The 18955-nt window shown below is 58.1% G+C and overlaps 3 protein-coding genes across 8 annotated transcripts in view; 2 read left to right on the forward strand and 1 right to left on the reverse strand.

Moving 5' to 3' along the window:
- The window catches only part of DNAJB2 (DnaJ heat shock protein family (Hsp40) member B2), a 158062-nt gene that overhangs the window by 104296 nt on the left and 34811 nt on the right, over positions 1 to 18955 (forward strand). The window lies entirely within an intron of this gene.
- Positions 73 to 10741, reverse strand: ATG9A (autophagy related 9A). Its single transcript, XM_051622761.1, has 14 exons — positions 10602 to 10741; positions 10276 to 10319; positions 8477 to 8541; positions 8022 to 8183; positions 7775 to 7916; positions 6133 to 6881; positions 5637 to 5790; positions 5230 to 5409; positions 4509 to 4754; positions 3982 to 4202; positions 3192 to 3309; positions 2774 to 2996; positions 2485 to 2627; positions 73 to 2400 (listed from the first exon to the last, which is right to left on the reverse strand). The coding sequence occupies exons 1-14, from the start codon at positions 10702 to 10704 to the stop codon at positions 2395 to 2397; spliced, it is 2556 nt and encodes an 851-aa protein (XP_051478721.1). The 5' UTR covers positions 10705 to 10741; the 3' UTR covers positions 73 to 2394.
- Positions 10859 to 18931, forward strand: ANKZF1 (ankyrin repeat and zinc finger peptidyl tRNA hydrolase 1). 6 transcript variants are annotated; one of them, XM_051622765.1, is made up of 16 exons: positions 10859 to 10885; positions 11147 to 11302; positions 12188 to 12297; positions 13203 to 13305; positions 13656 to 13849; positions 14121 to 14236; positions 14490 to 14643; positions 14885 to 15107; positions 15284 to 15385; positions 15570 to 15743; positions 15855 to 15971; positions 16414 to 16687; positions 17150 to 17261; positions 17386 to 17553; positions 17661 to 17725; positions 18303 to 18931. In XM_051622765.1, the coding sequence occupies exons 2-16, from the start codon at positions 11176 to 11178 to the stop codon at positions 18421 to 18423; spliced, it is 2160 nt and encodes a 719-aa protein (XP_051478725.1). In that variant the 5' UTR covers positions 10859 to 10885; positions 11147 to 11175; the 3' UTR covers positions 18424 to 18931. The 6 variants fall into 6 exon arrangements, with proteins under 6 accessions (XP_051478725.1, XP_051478728.1, XP_051478726.1 ...); XM_051622768.1 differs by having other exon boundaries at positions 10864 to 10885; positions 11147 to 11292; positions 18303 to 18930; XM_051622766.1 differs by having other exon boundaries at positions 10868 to 10885; positions 11171 to 11302.

An 18955-nucleotide genomic window follows, 5' to 3' on the forward strand; every position in this document is an offset into this window, starting at 1 on the left:
CTCCCGCGCCATGGCCAGGTCCGGGGGGCCGCACGGCGCTGCAGGGTGAAGGGAAACTCGGAGGCGGGCAGGGATGATACAGCCCATCTTTATTAGACGGCTATACAGCTGTACAGCGAGGGCACGGGGGATGGGGAGGTCAGACCGAGTTCCCCGGGACCCCCCGCATGCCCCGGGGAATGAGGAAGAGTGGCTCGCCATGCACATGGGACGCTGAGGACACAAGCACAACATGCGGCAGGGACGCCAGCCCTATCCCCCCTGCGAGCTCAGGGAAAGGCCCAGGCTCCCCCTGCCCCTGGGCACTGCCAGCCTTCAGCTGCTCAGCTTCTAAGCTCAGCAACTCTGCCAGGAAGCCCAGAGACAGCATCCCACAGCCCCATGGAGGCTCACTTCCACGCGGGGCAACAGCGCAGGTGCCAGGGGAAGCCACTGGAAAGCTTGGGTTCCCGGGAAATTTGCTTTCAGTTTCCCTTAATGATGCCATGATAGCCCCAAACAGGAGATGCTGCAGGGTCGTGGCAGCTGTTCCTCCATGAGATGACCCCAGCAGCATCCAGGTCTGCAGACCCCCTGCCCAGCTCAGTCCTGACCCCACCTCGAGCTCTACTCTAGCACACTCCGAGTGGTCTATTACAGACCTCAGAGCAGTTGCAGGGCTGGTCCACCCCATGCCATGGCAGCGGGGCATCTGCCGTCCTCAAAAGTCTGCCCTTGCGTGAGCACCCTGTCCCTGCTCCTGCCCTGGCCACCTCGGTGCGGGCACCTCAGCATCACCAGGAGCTACCAGCTCATCAGCTTGTGCAGAGCCTGAGCTCCAAGGACAGAGAGCAAATAACCCTGGCAGAGGAAGGGAGGTGGCCCTGGCCTCCAGGGACAGCAGAGGAGGAGGGCCTGGGGCAGAGGAGGAGGGCCTGGGGCAGAGGAGGCCCTGCAGTGCTTGTGGGGGGCATGGCAAAAGCAGACAGCCCCCACCAGAAGCAAGCAAAGGGAGGGAGGGGAAAGCAAAGCCCGGCAGGGGTCAGTGGGGATGCAGACCCTTACAAGCTGCCACTGGAAAAGAGAGGGGAACCAGAACAATGGTAGGAGGGTGTTGTCTTGAGGCCACAGTACCCAGCCAGGATCTCAATTCTTCACCACCACCCCAGGGCTGGGCTCGGGTTCACCTCTCCCTTCTGGATTCAGAGAACCCCCTTGACCTTGCCCTAGGCACAAGCCAGCTGCTTGGTATACGGTCTCTGCAGCAGCTAAAGCAATGTTGCAAGCAAAAGGATGGTTTCAAGAGAGCAAGAGGAGCCGAGACCCCTAGTGAGGCAAGATGCACCAAACCCTTTGCTCAGTGAAGAGGAAAGGCCCAATACCACAGACAACGCCACATCAGGAGGACAGACCTGATGCACCACAGCCTGGGCATGGGGACAAGGCCTTTATCATGCCTGGGGGAAAGAAACCAATACACAGAGCACAAGACTTTCAGGGTGAGCTCCAAGGGGGCTGTGAGCGCTCCTGGGAGACACCAGGCTGCCCCACCTTGGGGTCTCTTTGGCACTGCAGAAGGGCCCGCTAGCAGCCATGGGTGTCAGACAGTGGGGAGGATGCTGCTGCCCCAGCCCCAGCTGGGAGGGATGTCAGGGACCCAGAACTTCCACTCCACCAACCCTTCCTTGAACGCAGAGGATGGGCCTGCTGTTGTGAGAGTCAAGGAAGAGCTGCAGCATCCCCGAATCCTGGCCAGATCTGTTCCCACCAGCTCTAGGTCCCACACCAGTAGCAGCCAGGGCCCATCCCTCTGCAGTGTGCCAAGGCAGAGGGGTAGGAGGCTGCCCCACTGCTGTCCTGCTCCGGGCTGAAGGGCGCAACACTGGTCCTCTCCTGGGCATCTCCCCAGGGCTGCAGGCAGGACAGGTGTGGTGTTTACACGCTGAGCTAGACCCCCCTCCACAGCTCCTGCCTTCATTTTGGAAGGCAGGTCCCAGCTCCGTCAGACATCTGGAGCTGGTGCCAACTCGCATCCCTTCAAATAGCTGCTGCTGCCGCCACCTCCGAGCCAGTCCACAGTTCCCCACTGCTAGTCCTGTCATGTCAGTTTTTGCAGGCTCTGCAGCGATCCTCCGACATGGACGACACAGATGTGAACATAGACACATGTATGTACTCACACACGCATTCACTCCACAAGTCAGAGTGGCGTTGACTTGACACACGGCTGGACACAAAGTGCCACCGCAAAGCCGCCAGCCTGGCAGTTTTGTCTCTTCGGTAACTGATGGCAACAAAATGGAGCCCAGGACTATCCTGTCCACTCAGGACAAGAGAAGAATCAGGCTGACACCACATCCTGATGCCCAGGTGGCTCCTGGTCTGCAATCCCCACGAGATCCCCAGTCTACAAGGCTATACCTGCAAGACAGAGAGGGGATATGGCACCTATCAGGACTGTTCCAAGCATGTGTTTCCTCTGTCAGCTACAGCCTTCACCCTTACCTTGTGGATCTGTGGTGGAAGCTCATCCTCTGAGCTCTCCTCTGGCACAGGCTCTGGGTGTCTCGCTGACTGCCCGTCCTCAGCCCAGCCTCCTAGGGGGAGGCGGGAGAAGTGTGATGGAGCTCTGTGCACTGTGCCAGGGTCTGCAGGAGAGGCAAGGAGAAAGATTAGCTAGCTGGGGGGGGCTGTCAGTCTTTAGGGGCAGGGAGGCTGCTTGTGCCAATCCATAAAGGGCATCAGATATGGGGTTTTGATCCAGAGCTCAGACCTCTTGCCCTGGCTTCCATACCTGTGATGCCACCATATCGCCGCTGGAAGCCAGCCTGCAGCGTGGCTGTCTCCTCAGCAGGCTGCCGTGGCGAGGAGAAGGGGTAGCTGGCAGAGCGAGGGATGGGGGCAGAGGTGCCCCGCTGAGCGTCCAGCTCCTCGTGCGCGCTCTCCCCGCTCTCGTCGCTCTCTCGCCGGTGCCAAGTGTGCCGCTCGGGCTCCAGCTGGGTGTGCTGCTTGTGCAACTGCAGGCCAAAACAAGAGTGAGTCAGCTATGTGGGAGAGCCCAGACAGCCAGGCACACCCTCTCCCCAGCACTGCATACACACTGGTCTCAGCTCTCACTCACACTGGTATCCCAGTCACTCCAGACAGGGTACCCCCGTCCTGTCTGCCCTGGCTCCGCACCCGTCTGGCTGGCCCAGCTCTGGGCTACTCACCTCGTGCATGTAGAGCGCATGGAGACTCATCTCGGTGGAAGCGTACTCCGACAGGATCATGCTCTGCAGTTGACCCTCCCAGGCACTGCTCCCTGAGCTCACAGTCCTTGCATCAGCACTGCCATGGGACACACAAGTGGTGTTTGCTGCCCAGGTGCCTCCCACACCGCCCAGCCCCTCTCCACTCTAATGCCAGGCTTGCAGAGATACACTCCTGGGCTGGGCAGGAACAAGCTGCCTGTAGCATCTCCTCAGATGCACAAGGTGACTAGCCCTGCCATGGCACTGCCTCTTCCCCACCAGGGTTTCTCACCACAGTAGTACCCACAGGACAACACCAGAACCCAAACACTGTCCTTTAGGGTCAGCCTAAACACCCGGGCCTAATTCTGCTTATGAGCATGTCCCTTGCTGCCCCAGCACCTTCTTCCAGGCAACTAGTGACAGGACAAGAGGGCATGGCCTGAAGCTGCGCCAGGGAAGCTTTAGGTTGGATATTAGGAAGTACTTTCTCACAGAGAGGGTGATTAAACATTGGAATGGACTTCCAAGGGAAGCGGTGGAGGCCCTGGATGTGTTTAAGAAAAGGCTGGATGTGGCACTTAGTGCCATGGTCTAGCCAATGTGGTGGTGTTAGGTCATAGGCTGGACTTGATCTTAAAGGTCTTTTCCAGCCTCGATGACCCTGATAGAAATGTCACTGTGCACCTAGGACAACAGGTTGTCAACTGGAGAAGGGCTTGAAGAATTTGCAAGATGTCTGGCTGCCTGTCTACAGCCTGCAGCTCACCCAGAGGCTGTCATGGCACTGGCACCCCGAGGCTGGACTCCCTCTCCATCCCTTCCTGTTGTTTGGAAGCCACTGGGAGGCTGCTGGGCAGACTGGAGTGGGGAGAAGGAACGCAGAGCCGAGGCCACTTCGGAGAGATGGCGGGAGGCCTGTCCATCCCGGCCCATGTGGAAGCCCATTGCTGAGGAGCCCGCTATCACATTGGCAATCAGGCTGTGAGGCTGCAAAGTTAAAAGGGAGAGAATCACTGCCCTGTGCAGATTTGGAGGGCCGATCCCTGCCAGTGACAGAAAACTGAGGCACTCCAGCTCTCAGCCTTTCTCCCACCTCACAGTGCCCCAGGACAGCCTGCTGCCTTCTCTAGAAACCCAGCAACAGTCCAAATTAATGTTGATCTCCCACATTTGCAACCACAGATTTGCAAACTAGGCAAAAGCAAAATTGCCCAGAGGGTCTGTCCGTTTGCCAGCACCCAGCAAGCACCCCAAGAACACCCCACACCACCCTGCAACCCCCAGCCTGGGCACCTCTGACTCCGACTGCAGAGACTGGATGGAGCTGAAAAGAGCATTTTCAGGGAGCATAGCCTGCTGAGCCAGGGCCACACTGCTGTCCCGGTGCACCCGCTCCTTCAGGAAGCCGATGAAGGCCGTGCTCTCGCGGGGGGGCTGCCACTTGGGGTTGGTGATGGCAAAGTGCATGAGGGACAGTTCCGTCTTGCCATCCTCAGCCTGCTGGTAAATGGAGGCCTCCGTCTTTCCTGCAGACATCCACTGTGGAGCACACACGGGTAATGAGGGACAGGATCTGCTTTACAGCATTTTCTCTTTTTACAAAACAGAAAATAATTCCCATCTCCCCAAGACTGCCTCTCCCCTGGGCACAAGCAACTCAGCCCAGCTTCTTTAAGTCAGTTCTCAGTGGTCACGCTTTCTAAACATCCAGATATCCCCATTCCTCCCTCCTGAGGACACAGGACTCTTGGTTGTGAAGACAGGCAAGGAGATCAAATAAAGAAATGACAAAGCCTGGTTCACAAAATATCAAGGTAATAATCACAGCTGGACCACTATCACCTTCTGGGGCTGGTGACCTGTGTTGGCAGTCCCAGACATGCAGCAGAGAGGCAGGTGGCTGGGCTGGGCTGTGAGCTGCCAAGAGTGGTGAGTTATGGCCTCTCATGAGTGTAAGGGACCAAACATGCTGGTGGAGAGCCCAGGCTGCTCTCCTGCCACCCATGGGACCTACCGCTGGGTGGCCATGCTGGCGCACGTCCATCTGGGCAAAGGAGCAGGTGTCACCCACACCCACCACCTCCACGGTGAAGTTGCGGAAGAAGTCAACTATGTCCAAGGACTTGGGCCGCAGGCAGATGATGAGGATCAGGGGGGTAATGATGGGACTCAGGAGCTCCTCCAGGATGAAGACCTGAGCACAGAGATGATGGGCTCAGCACAAGCCTGAGGATGTAAAAAAACCCACAATCCCAAAGCCAGCCCCTCAGCTCTAGGCCTCCATCTTCTGTGGCAGGGTGTCTGTGAGAAAGCTGCCTTGTTCCTCTGCCAGCCCAGGAGCTGTCTGTCTCTCTGGCAGCTTCTCCCCCCTGCAGAGATGGGGGCAAGTCCCTATCCCAGCTCCATGCAAGCCAAGCTCACCGCTTTGTACTGGAAGAGCTGGGCAAACTCATCCCTGGTCTCATAGCGGTGGGCGTTGCCCTGCCAGTGGTCAGGCATGTAGTGGATGTGTGCCAGGATGACTCGTAGCAGCTGCTCTGGGCAAAACACCAGGTGCTGGTCAGGGATGAAAGACCTGTGGGACAGGACAAGGAAATATCATAGCATCATACCTAATTTTCTGGGTGATCTCATCCTGGGAGGGCAGGGTGACCAGCCCATACCACAGCTTCGCCTGCAGCCTTCACATCCGAGCCAAACCCTCCGGCCAGCCCAGCCCCTCATATCATACAACTGCTGCACCCAAGATCATCACTATGTCCTTATCCTGCCTGCCTGACTCTCCCCAGCTGTGCCCATCACTCAAGCAAATCCGTGTCCACTTGCAACCAAAGAGGACATTTGCACAGATGGCTGCCAGCACCACTGCTCCCCAGAGAGCTGCCAGGAGCACAGGGACAGCAAAGATCCATCTCACCTGCACACTGTGATGCCCACCCCAAGCAGGGTGACTGTGGTCAGGACATGCTCTACTGCCAGCACGTCCTCATCGTAGATGGTGAGAGCGATGAGCACAGCCAGGATGGAGCCAGCAAAGAAGGCCACGTTCTTGGCCACGATGGTGAGGAGTGGGGAGATAAAGCAGTTCATGTACTTGGACGCTGGCTTATAGCCCTTGCTGAGCCGTGAGTGCAGCTCGTGGTCCAGCTCATTGAAGTGACGGAGGTAACAGCGGCCATAGAGAGACCAGCAGCGGGCACCCAGGCTGCCCGGCTCCCGCTTCAGGATCTCTGTGTAGCTGAAGAAGGCATAGAGGATCTGCCAGATGAGGATCAGGGGGCAGAGGAGGAAGTTAGCAATGCCAATCCAGAGGATGCGAGTGCTGAGCTTCTCAGCCAGCTCCAGGCGGTTCCCAGCCCGCTTGTACTCAGCCTTCAGGCTCCACTCGTTCTCAAAGAGGGAGCCTGGTCCCCAGAAGAAGATGAGCTCAAAGTTGTACTTGAGCCCACGTGTGTAGAAGACAGTGTCTCCCAGCAGGGGCAGGCGAAAGCGGATGGGCAGCAGTGACTTGTTCACCATGGCCACCATGTAGTTCTTGAAGCGGAGGATGCGGTGGTAGATGTCCAGCTCTGTCAGCTCCTTCTTGTGGATGCAGATCTGGTGTTCCTTCTGGATCTGCACAATGCGGGCCTGCACCTCCTGCCAGGTGTAGTAGGGCAGGGTGGACTGGAAGGGGGCAAGCAGCAAGGTTAGGGGCAGGATGTGTCCAAAGACAGAGCCTGGGCTGAGCCCACCCAAACAGCAGGCCCAGTGCAAACCCTGTGGTGCTGAGGAAGGACATGCAGCACCAGGACATGAGGCACCTCCCTGCACCTGCGAAAACACCCCAAACCTTGCCCTGGTGCCCTTTACCCCAAGATAAGCACAGATGACTGGTTCCCTGCCACTCACACCACTAACTTGGATGCACCAACACAGCTCCAGGCTCCCATGGGCCCTCCCAGAGCTGCCATTTGGAGTCAACAGTGGAAGGAAGTTAAGCAGTGTCCCAGAGGGAGCCTGTGGAAAAGCTAGGGACAAGCCAACCTCTGGGCTCCCCCCACTTTTCTCAAGACAGTCTCTCCTCAAAGGATACACACACAGCCTTTGATGTTGTCCATCAGAGCAAGGACCCTGGACTAGGAAAAATGTGCAAGCCTCAAACCCTATCTTTGACACATCAACCTCCAGTGTGGTCTTCACCAACTAGGCAGCTCCATGCCTCAGTGTCCCCTCTAGTAAACAAGGAAGATAACATTGTCCACAACCCAGAGAGGTGCACGGATATCCTTGCTTCTGCCTCCTCTGTTGAAAGGCAGCACAGAAGACTAAACATATTGGGTGGCAGATGGCAGAGGCGTGTGCCAGTAGGCAGAGAGGCAGGCTGGGCAGAGAGAGGTAAACAGAAAATATGTTGGCTGCTGGGGAAGGGGCTGAGATCTTTGCAGCCAGGGAGCAGAGAGAAGCGCATTTGGTACAAGTGTCTCAGAGAAGCTGGCTCTGGAGGGGAGTGAGGGTGAGCTGCTTCTCACCACCCAGCAAATACCTCCCGTGTCCCTTTTCTAGGCCTGCACACTTACCATGGGGATTTTGAGGGCATTGATGTAGAAAGAGTGAATCTCCCAGTAGCAGCAAATGTTGTAGATAAATTTGACAAGTCGGTGGATCCAGAAAACCCCAGCTATAATCAAGATGCAGATGAGGAAGCTGTTTGCCTGGATTCTGCAAGCAAGAAGAGGCAAGCAATAGGAGACAGGCTCAGGCAGGTGCCCTGAGTACCTGAGAAAGCAAGAACAGTGGCTAACATGCCCTCCCTGCTGCCCCTACCTTGCACTGCAGACGTTGGGAGGCAGGAAGGCATCTGGCAGAGTCACCTTAATGGGCTCAGTGGGATGCTGGCTGTGATTTACTGCTTTGTTGGCAAAGAGGATGTCGTAATCAACACAACTGATAAGAAAGGTGGTGAATGCCACCACGAAGATGAACTGCCTGTGAAAAAAAGGGAGCAGATGTGAGGGCATCACCTTTCTGCCCCCCCAGACATGAGGCAGACAGGGTCACAGGTCATGGAGGTGCATTCCCACAGTCATGGCAACAGGAAATCTCAAGGGCACCAGTTCCTCAAAGCAGAACGCAGGTTTGGGGCATGGAAAACCCTAACAAACAGGAGATGGGACAACTGTAAAGGGAAACCTCCCACCCAGCTGCAGGAGCTTGACAAATTCCTGCAGCTTTTCCACAACAGCTGCCACAGCCCCAGCAGAGAAGGAACCTGTGCTTACATGAGCTCAAAGATCTCTCCGATGAGCATGCAGGTGAAGCCATTCTTCTGATGCAGGTTATAGACGTGAAAGCTACAGTCAAGGAGAACAGTCTGGGGACTCCTTCCCTCTGAGGAAGGATGGGGGGTATCTGTCCCATTGGCATCTGCAGCTCCCCAGCCAAGTCTCCCTCCATCACCAACGGAAACCACCTCCCACCGCTACTCATGAGCAAGCTGGTTCTCTGCTGCAAGGAAACACACTCTACCCAGGTAAAGCAGAGCTGGATTAAGAGGACTTGGATCCATCCAAGCTCCCATCTTCCCTCACCCAACACCCAGAGCAGGAGCTGTCCCAGGACTGAGCAGAAACTCAGCCTGCCCTCGGGCCACACAGGGGTGGGCATGACAGGACAATGAAGACACAGGTAAAAATACATTTAATCGCCCCAGCACCTGTGACCGGTTCCCCCTGCTCCTGCAATGTGGTTAGCATAACTAATGCCGTATTATATGACAAACAGCCATCCTCTGGGACCAAGTGGGTCACCTGCTAGTTCCCTTTGCCTCATCATCAGGCCCTAATGGTGCTGTGAATCAAGCAGGTTGGTTCACAAACCATTACAGATTTCTTCCTCCCCTCCCTTCTGGCCTCAAGATTCCCTGGCACCAGGCTGATTACTCACTTCCTTGCAGGCCCTGAAGGTCCCTGGCACCTGGCCAATGTGGTGACAGTGATGATCCTGTCACAGAACAGGGAATCATAACAACACCCAGAGCATGTCCATATGATCAAGGAGTTACAAGTCTTTTGTGGGAACTGGGACTGGAGCTGCTGCTGGACAGTGAGACCCAGGGCCCTGCGGTGGCCAGGACAACCCAACCATTGTCTCCTTCCTCTGTGGACTGATCAAATGACTCATATTCTTTAACATTATTTTTGAGTCTCGATTATGATCGTTACACTGATACACCAAACCATATATTAAGATCTGATCTGACCTGCAGAAAGTCCTGGTGATTAGATACCATAAGCTAAGCGGTGCTTGAAAATTCTGTCCTGTGCTACATACACAATCATACTACACTGATTCTGCTTACAGATCCTGGTTATAAATTCTATGCCATGCCAATCATAAAATCCTGTCAAGGAAATAAAGCTATAACTGTAACTACAACTGAGCCCCATCATCACTCTGCCAAAGATCTCTAGAAGAACCTGCCTGTCCTCTCAGCATTGGGTGGCAGCACCCACAGGTGTGGGGCCTCTGCCATCCCCCAGCTGCTCTGGAGCCACGCAGTGTCCTGAAGGAAGGGGCAGATGCTGCCTCAGCTCCCAGTGACACTGAACCCAACCCAAAGAAGCAGCACTGAGGCTGGTGAAGGGTTTAGAGCACAAGTATCGCAACGAGCAACTGAGGGAACTGTGGATGTTTATCCTGGAGAAAAGGAGGCTGAGGGGAGACCTTATTGCTCTCTACAACTGCCTGAAAGAAGGTTGTAGGGAGTGGATTGTTGGTCTCTTCTCTCAAGTAACAAGCAACAGGACAATAGGAAATGGGCTGAAGTTGTGCCAGGGGAGGATATTGGGATATTAGGAAAAAATTCTTTACCAAAAGGGTTGTCAGGCCCTGGAACAGGCTGCCCAGGGAAGTGGTGGAGTCCCCATCCCTGTAGATATTTAAAAGACACGTAGATGTGGCGCTGAGGGATATGCTTTAGTGGTGGATCTGGCAATGCCAGGTCTTTTCCAACCAAAACGACTCTAATAGGCTATGTTTCTGGGGACATCCTGCCCCAACCCGCCCTACAAAAGGATATGCGAGAGAAGAAGAGGTCCAGGTTCTCGATGTGATGCCAGGGAGCTGCAGGAAGACAACCGCGGGTTGACAGGTCCCCCCGCACCCCCCGCCCTCCTGCCCGCGGAGCACAGCCCGCCCCTCCTCCCCCTGTCCCGACCCCCCCACCGGCCCCACAGCCCCCGCTCCCGGCTCCCCTCGCTGCCCGGCTGCTTGCCCCGTCCCCAGCCTCCGGGACGGCCCCGCAGGCCGCCGGTCCCAGAGGTGTCCGCCGCCGCACGCTCCCCCGCCCCGCCCCGCCGCCCCCAGCCCCAGGCCGCCGGCCAGGCCCCAGCCCCCGCTGCTCACACTTGGCGCCCTCCGGGACGTGGACGAGCAGGTCGCCGCCGCCGGGAGGGGACTCGGTGGAGGAGCTCTCCAGGCGCTGGTACTGCGTCTCGAAGTGGGCCATGGCGGGGCCCCTCGCCCCCGCCGCCCCCGGCCCGGCCCGGCCCCTGGAGTGGCGGCCGCGGCGCCCAACGGCAGCGGGGGCGGGGCGGGGAGGCGGCCAATGGGCGGGGGGCGGGATGGGCCTCGCGGCGGCCCGTAGGCCCGCGGGACGTGACGTGCGCCCGGCCGAGCGGGGATCCCGGGTAGGGCGGCCCCGGGGGGAGCGGCTGGGTGAAGGGATGGTGGCGGGGACGGCCCCGGGGGCTTAGCGGCGGGGGATGGCGGGTCTCGGGGGAGCGGCCGTGGGGGGGGGGTCCCGGGCTGGGGGAGGGCCCGGGGTGACCCGTGGGGCGGGGGGACCCGAGAGGACGCGGGGCAGGCGGGGAGACCCCGGGAGGGGCGGGGGCCCGTCCCCGGACCCGCGGATGGTTCCCGGCACCCGCGGTGCGTCCCGCCCGCTGCAGCGCGGCCCCCTCCGCCGGCAGCAGCAGGGATGCCGGCCCCGGAGAGCAGGTCGGTTTTCGAGGCCGCCCAGGACCCCGTCCTCCTGCGTGGGCTAACCCTGGTCACCAGCCTCGCTGCGGATGCCTGGGCCCCCGAGCCGGCCCCGGTGAGCCACGGTGCGTGGGGCGCGGGGCGGGGGGCGCGGGGCGGGGCGGGGGGAGTGGGCCAAGCTCACGTCCCCCGGCCCCGCGCCACGGGGAGGGAGCTCGGTCCTCCGTGCCACTCGGGTGGCTGCCCCAGAGCTTGGCCAGGGGAGCTGTCTGGCGGGTGGGTGCGTGGGCTTTCCTGGGTGTCACCCCAAGGTCCCCCCGAAGCTCGTTCTGCAGCCACAGGGCTCCGAGTCTTTAAATCAGGAATAGTGTGGCCAGCGGGACTAGGGAAGGCATTGTCCTCCTGCACTTGGTGCTGGTGAGACCCCACCCTGAATCCTGCGTTCGGTTCTGGGCCCCTCACCACAAGAAGGACATTGACTGAGTCCAGAGAAGGGCAGCGAAGCTGGTGAAGGGTCCAGAGCACAAGTCTTATGAGGAGCAGCTGAGGGAACCAGGGTTGTGTAGCCTGGAGAAAAGGAGGCTGAGGGGAGATCTTCTTGCTCTCTACACCCACCTGAAAGGTTGTAGCCAGGTGGGGGATGGTGTCTTCTCCCAAGTAACAAGTGACAGAACAAGAGAAAATGGTCTCAAGTTGTGCCAGGAGAGGTTTAGGTTGGATATTAGGAAAAATGTCTTCACTGAAAGAGTTGTCAGGCTTCCTAAGGCAGTGGTGGACTCACCATTCCTGGAGCTATCTAAAAGCTGTGTAGATATGGTGCTGAGGGACATGGTTTAGTGGTGGACTTGGCCACGTACTAGGCTAATGGTTGGCTTTGATGTTAAAGGTGTTTTCCAACCAAAACAGTTGTAGGATTTCCTATGAATGAGTGAGAAGACACCCAGGATGCCCTGCTCCTTGTGGTGCAGCCTGGGGAGCTGCCTGTGCACAGCCCTTAATTCTTCTTCCAGAGAAACCCACAGCCACCAGCAGTGAGGAGAAGCCCCTGGGGGTCCCCGAGGTGCCGGAGCGGATGTGCTGCTCGACCTGCGGGCAGGTGTTCGGCAGCCGGGAGGAGCAGGTGAGCGGGGCTGGGCAGCCGGCAGGAGGTGGGAGCGGGGCTGGCACGGCTGGTGGGGACCTGCCGTGAAGCCTGAGCCCCAGCACGGTGCAGCCCAGTGCTGGCTGCTTCCTGCAGCTCTGCTGATCATGTTATGTTGGGATCTGTCTCTGAGACACTGTGTATTATTGCTTAAGATGTCTTTTACTGGACGTAAACAGTACACGAAGCACAGGCCTGGGCCTGTTCAAGGTAGCTGTTACATGGCTAACTCCCTAAACACACAATACCATAGAATGGTTTGGCTTGGAAGGGACCTTAAAGATCATCTAGTTCCCACCCCCCCTGCATGGGCAGGGACATCTCCCTCTAGACCAGGATGCTCAAAGCGCCATCGAGCCTGGCCTTGAACATTTCCAGGGAGGGGACATCCACAACTTCCCTGGGCAACCTGTTACAGTGTCTTACCACCCTCGCAGGAAAGGGTTTCTTCCTAATATCTAATCTAAATGTATCCTCTTTCATCTTAAAATCATTCCTCCTTGTCCTATCACTACATGCCCTTGTAAAAAGCCCCTCCCCAGTTTTCCTGTAGCCCCTTCAGGTACTGGAAGCCTATAAGGTCTCCCCAGTGCCTTCTCTCTTACAGGCTGAACACCCCAACTCTCTCAGCCTGTCTTTATTATAGAGGGTCTCCAGGCCTCTGATCATCTTTGTGGCCTCCTCTGGACTTGCTACAGCAGCTCCATGTCCTTCTTATGTTGGGTGTCTCAGAACTGGACACAGTGCTGTGATCTTCCAGTCAGGATCACTGCAGTGTCCCAACATCAGTTTAGCCCTCAGAGTCTGTCACCTCGGGCCCTTTGGAGAGGGTGGTTTCTGTGGACCAGCAAGGCCCTGCTGGCTCATGCCTCCTTGCTCCACAGACTGAGCACTACCGTCTCGACTGGCACCGCTTCAACCTGAAGCAGCGACTCCTGGGGCGCCCACCACTGCCAGTAGAAGTGTTTGAGGAAAAAACCTGCACAGGTGAGGAATGGGAGCTCCTCAGCAGCCCTGCTGAGGCTGTCAGCAGCCCTGCTGGGGCTGTTCTGAGCAGGGATGAAGCCCCTGGCTATCTCTGCCAGTTCAGGGTCTCTTTTTTTCTGCTCCTGTGGGATCTTCTGGGAGAGGAGATGTTCTACCTGAACCCCTGCCTAGGCATACCTGGGGGGCCTGAGCCCCAAACCCCTATCTCCACAGCCTCCTTGTGATATGCAGGGTATTGGACAGGACATTTCTGAAGTCATGGGCCAGCCCTTGGGGTCACCTGCAAAATTTGGGGAGGCTGTTGGCTTATCTTTGCCTTGCTCTGCTGCTTCATTTTCTTTCCCTTGCAGGTGATGTTTCCAGCATCTCGGGGTCTGATTCAGAGAGCTCGGATGCAGGCAGTGAGTCAGAGTTGCTACCCTCTGCCAGCGACAGCCCTGGGAACCCCCAGACCCCCCGGATCCCTCGCTCCCACAAGGTGCTGTTCCGCAATGCGACAGGGCAGCTCATCTGTGCCTACCGCTGCGTGCTGAGCACCAGGAAGGCAAGTCACAGCCCAGCTTGTTGGGGGAGGGACCCCAGAGAAGGTGGGTGGAGCTGGGGTATAGACATCTGTCTGACATCTCCCATGATGGGAAGGGTGGTCTCTGTGCCATTTCAGAGCCCCAGGCTTGCTAGTGGCCTGGCTTTTGGCTCTGGGGTGCTCCCAGGAAGGTGTTTCTGGTGGCAGCAGAGAGGTCTTGTCCCTGTTCTGAGTGACAGCAAGAGATAACGAGGTGATCTCATGGGTGCTAGCAAGGGTGTCTATTTATCAGGGTGGCAGTGAGGAGCCAGAAGAGCTGGCAGTGTCACTGCAGAGCCTCGGTGTGAGCACGTGCTGGGTTGTGCTGATGATGGGCGGTGGGCATTTCGCAGGAGCTGTGTTCCGGGGGTGAGTACAGGGGGACAGAGCTGGGGTTGGTCCTCTGGGCACAGTCAAGTGGAGCTAGGCATTTGATAGCTGTCCCCTCCCTACTGCCCCGTCGCAGTGCCTACCACACCCTGGGCACCCACAGCTCCTATGGTCTTTGCTCAAGGCCCAGTTGCACTGCAAGAGAAGTACTAAGCTTTAGGGTCCCAGGGGCATCAGCTCACCTCCTCACCATGCATGGAGCCCTGTTGCTCATGCCTGCTCCTCTCTGCAGTCCCCAGGTGCAGGAGCACAAGACCTTCCACCGCTACACGGTGCGAGCCCGGCGGGGCACAGCCCAGGGCCTCCGGGATGCCCAGACCCCAGGGTCAGCACCCAGGTCAGCCGGAGCCTCCCTGCGGCGTTACAACGAGGCTGCGCTGCTCAGGGTGAGGATGAACCACAGCACTGGGCTCTCGGCTGGGAGATGTGGAGGTGGTGGCTCCATGAGGTGGTAGCTCCGTGAGGTCGTACCACACTGCTGCTGGAGGCCATGGGTGGAGTGTGAGCTCTGGGAGGGATTCAGGGCCCAACTGAGGCTGCTCTCTCTTGGATCTCTCCCTGCTCCAGAAGTTACCTGTGTCCACACAGTGTGCTCAGGACTCCATAGTGCCTCCCCTTCCTCCCCAGGATATTCAGGACCTGCTGGCAGCCTGGGCACAGCACCTGAATGAAGCTCAGCGCATCTTCCTCCGGGCCCCTCGTCACAACCGTGTGCTGCTCTTTGGTGGCAGGAACCCACCCCTCACCCAGGGCGACCCTCGCATCTGTCACATCCCCCTCAGCACCCGCAGGGCCACCCTGAGAGAGGTGCTGCGAGTCCACACCGTGCTGGCCAGCCTGCAGGTGTATGGTGAGTCAGACCAGCCCCTGTGCCTGTGGGTCAGAGCAGGTGGGGTGATGTGGTCCCTTATGCATTCAAGGGTGCTGCCTTATGCGGTGGAGGTGGTAGCTCCTCAGCCCTCAATCCCTGGAGTTGTGGGGTGCTCCCTGTCCTCAGGCAATGACAGGGGCACCCTTGCTGCCCAGGGAAGGACACAGCACTGGAGGACATCACTGGGTCCCCCCGGAAGGGCTGGCAGAAGAGGCGGCGGAAAGCAGAGATGGATCCTCCACAAGAAGACACAACTGGTGAGTTGAATCATGGAGGGGAACATGACCCTGAGCAAGCAGCAGGGTCTGATGTTATGGCACAGGACCAGATTGGCAGCCCTGTGACAGAATCTGGAGAGTGTGGCTTTGTGTTGGGCAGGAAGAGGGCAGGGTGTGCTTGGCTGAGAGCCCGGAGTGATTTATACTCTGTGTGGGGCCTCAGCCCCTGTCTTATCACCCTCTTCAGCTCCAGAGGAGGAGGAGGAGGAGGAGAGTCCTGCAGGGGAACTAGAGACTGTGGAAGTGACACTGAATACTTTGGACCTCCGGGAGTTTGAAGTGATGCCCAAGCGGAACCGCAAAAGGAGGAAGAAGAAGGACAAGAAAGTGGAGAAAGGTGAGGGGGAGGAACTGGCAGGGGGCAGTGTAGGAAGGCATTGGGGAAGGATGGCCATGGCTGGGGTGCAGGCAGTCCCTGGCTCTTCCTCACCATGTACTCCCTTTGCAGGTCCCTGTGCCAAAGAGACAGGATGCCATGGTACCCAAGGCAGGCAGCCTGGCCTGGAGCTGGTGACAGAGCAGCTGGGAGAGGCTGGGACTGAGCCCCTCCCCTGGGGCACTGGAGGTAAGTGGCTTTGGGAGCTGGGCCAGGTGGATATCTGCCCTACTTGCTGGTGACTTTGCAGTGGATTGAAGCCCACTTTGTCATGCAGGTGCCCTGAGCAGCTGGGTGTGGGATGGCTGTAGTGCAGCCACAGGCCTTTGAATGACTTGTGTGTTTGGAGCAGCAGGTCTGAAGCAGGGGCCGGGAGCACCTGGCCAAGCCAGCTGTTTTGGGGGGGCAGTTGGAGTGGGTGTAATCTCAGGAGAGGGCTCTGCTGCTACTAACAGCGCCTAGCAATGCCATGGCATGTTGTCACAGAATTGGAAGGTGCTGGAGATCCTGCAGTGCCCAGATCCAGCTAGTAGAACGATGCTTTAACTGTGCTGTGTGTGTTACCTAGTCAGACTATATTGCTGCTCTGCCAGGGGAGCCATCAGACTCCCCTCCTGTTCTTCCCTCACAGGAGACCCTCAGACCCAGCTTCGTGATGCCCTGTTCACCACCTGCAAAACGGGGGACGTGGGGATGCTGCGGCACCTCCTGGGTGTGCCAGAGAGCAGGGACCTGCCGGGGGACAGCGAGAATGGGGAGGACACACAGCCCCCGAACGTGCCCCACTCCCTGCTCAACGAGCCTGTGGATGAGCGTGGCTACACCCTGCTCCATGTGGCAGCACGGGCAGGGAAGTCTGAGGCTGTAAGCCTGCTGCTGGAGGCAGGAGCAGACCCTGCCCTCAGGTACAGCTACAGGGCACCCAGCGGTTGACAAGCACAGCCCCACTCTGGGAGCCCTGCAACTGCTTTCTCAGCCACTGTGGACTGGTGCCAGTCTTGTCCTGGGACAGCTGGGGTTGGTCTCTACGAGCTGGAATTTTGGGGTTTTTACTATGGGGGAGGCCTAGGAGATGAACCACCATTCTCTTTGCCTGCCTGGGCTGGCTCAGCACAGCCCCAAAGCACTCCCATGTTGATTGGCAGGCAGTTCAGAGGGTAGAGATGTGACACTTTTGCAGGGTATTTGAGATACAAGAAGGAGAGAATTTGGGGGATTCTGGTGTAGGGACCAGGAATTTTCCCTTCTTTGGCTGTGGTACCCTGGCCTGTGATACCTGCTGCACATCTCTGGGGAGTTGCTGAGCTCACAGCCCAGTGACACAGGCAGGAATGTGGCAGGGTGAGCTGGTCCCCCTTGTCTCACAGAGACAGGCAGGAGAGGACCCCCTACTGTGTCTCTGCTGACAAACTGACCCGCAACGCCTTCCGCAAGTTCATGGTGGGCCATCCAGACAAGTACGACTACAGCCGTGCCCAGGTGGGTGCCTGCCCCTCTGCCCTCGCCTTCTGGGGGCAGGGGGACCCCAGGGTGAAGTGGCCCTTGCCCACTCATGCCGTGGCCCCTGGCTCGGTGGGAAATGCTGACTGTCCTCTGCCCCCAGGTGCCAGGGCCGCTGACCCAGGAGATGGAGGCCAAGAAGCTGGAGAAGAAGCGGGCACAGAAAGCCCAGCGGAAGCAGCGGGAGCAGGCGCAGCGGGAGGAGCAGCAGCGCTGGGAGCAGGAGCAGAGAGAGAAGCAGCAGTTCGCAGCACTGTCTGACAGTGAGAAGGTGAGGCTGTGGATGGGGAAGGGGATCCAGCCCGGCTGGAGCAGTGCTGATGGGGTGGGCTCTGGGCACAGGGGCTGGGAGGTCTTAGTTGTCTCTCTGCTTTCCAGAGGGCCCTGGCTGCCGAGCGGAGGCTGGCTGCGCAGGACGCAGGCACAGCTCTTGCCAACATCAGGTAACAGCCCTGGCAGCATGGCTTTCTCTGCAGACAAGCTCTCCCATGTGAGCACAGCTGTTCCCTGTCCTTCTTGCTCCAGTTCTCATTTCCAATTGAAAGCTATTCTTGTCCACTTGATTCCCAGCAGTGTCTGTCTAAAAGCTTGATTCCTCTCTTCCCCTGTGCCCCTGAAATACTTGGGAAAGGACGACTTGGTCTACTTGCAGCCAGATCTATGGCAAGCCTATCCCCAGCCACTCCAGTGCCCCTGACCCTGTATCCCACAGTCTTTCTCTCTGCCATCCCACAGGTTTGTGGGCAGCCAGCTCTGCCCTTGCTGATCTGGGCAGGAACTTTACAACCCCCTGGGGGGACAAATACCCCTGTGTTCAGCCTGCCTCAAAGTTCCTCACCCCAGGCAGCATCACCTCCTGGGAACATGGTTTTTGGGTGAGCCCTGTAGGACCAGAGGAGCCCCAGCTCCCTCACCCTGCTGCTGTCTCATGTCACAGCACAGGCAGTGAATCCTCTCTGCTCTTCTACTCCTCTTGCAAGTGTCCCCTTTGCTCAGGGCCACCTCTGCTCTTTCTTGCAGCCGCTGCTGGCACTGTGGAGAGTCCCTGCTGGGCCGGGTCCCTTTCCATTACCTGGATTTCTCCTTCTGCTCCACGGCCTGCCTGCAAACCCACCGCCGGGCCCGGGCTAGCCACACGTAAGGCTAGGGACTGCTGCCTCCTGCCAAGGACCAATGTGGTGGAGACACAGCTGTGCAGCAAGGGAGAGCCTGTGAAGCAGTGTTTGTCGGAGGGACTGAGCTGGCCATATTCATCTTGGGGGCAACTCTGGCAAGGCTTGGGGCAAGAATTTCACTCTGGGTGCTGACTCTGGGGACATTACAATGAGGAGGTCCCTATGTACTAGTGTGAGGGGCCAGGCCTGCTCTGTAGCCCAGCTCTTAACAAGAGGATCTTGCTCCTGGCTTCTCTCACAGCTACCTCGTAGGCGGCTACCCGTGGCAGTGGGGCAGATCCCAGGGGATCTGGACACTGCAGCCCTGAACTCCTGCAGCAGTGCCTGTGGACACCCTCTGGGCTGTGCTTTACCATCTCCTCTCCTGAATGCTGTCAGCAGCAGTATGTTAGCAACTACCTCTTGCCTGTATGTCAATAAAGAGGTGCCTTGACCCCCTAGGCATGGGGGGTGTCAGCATAAGCACTGGAACTATTTGGGATTAACATACAAAACAAA

The sequence above is a fragment of the Apus apus genome, chromosome 6, assembly GCF_020740795.1.
Source record: "Apus apus isolate bApuApu2 chromosome 6, bApuApu2.pri.cur, whole genome shotgun sequence".
Lineage (NCBI taxonomy): Eukaryota > Metazoa > Chordata > Aves > Apodiformes > Apodidae > Apus > Apus apus.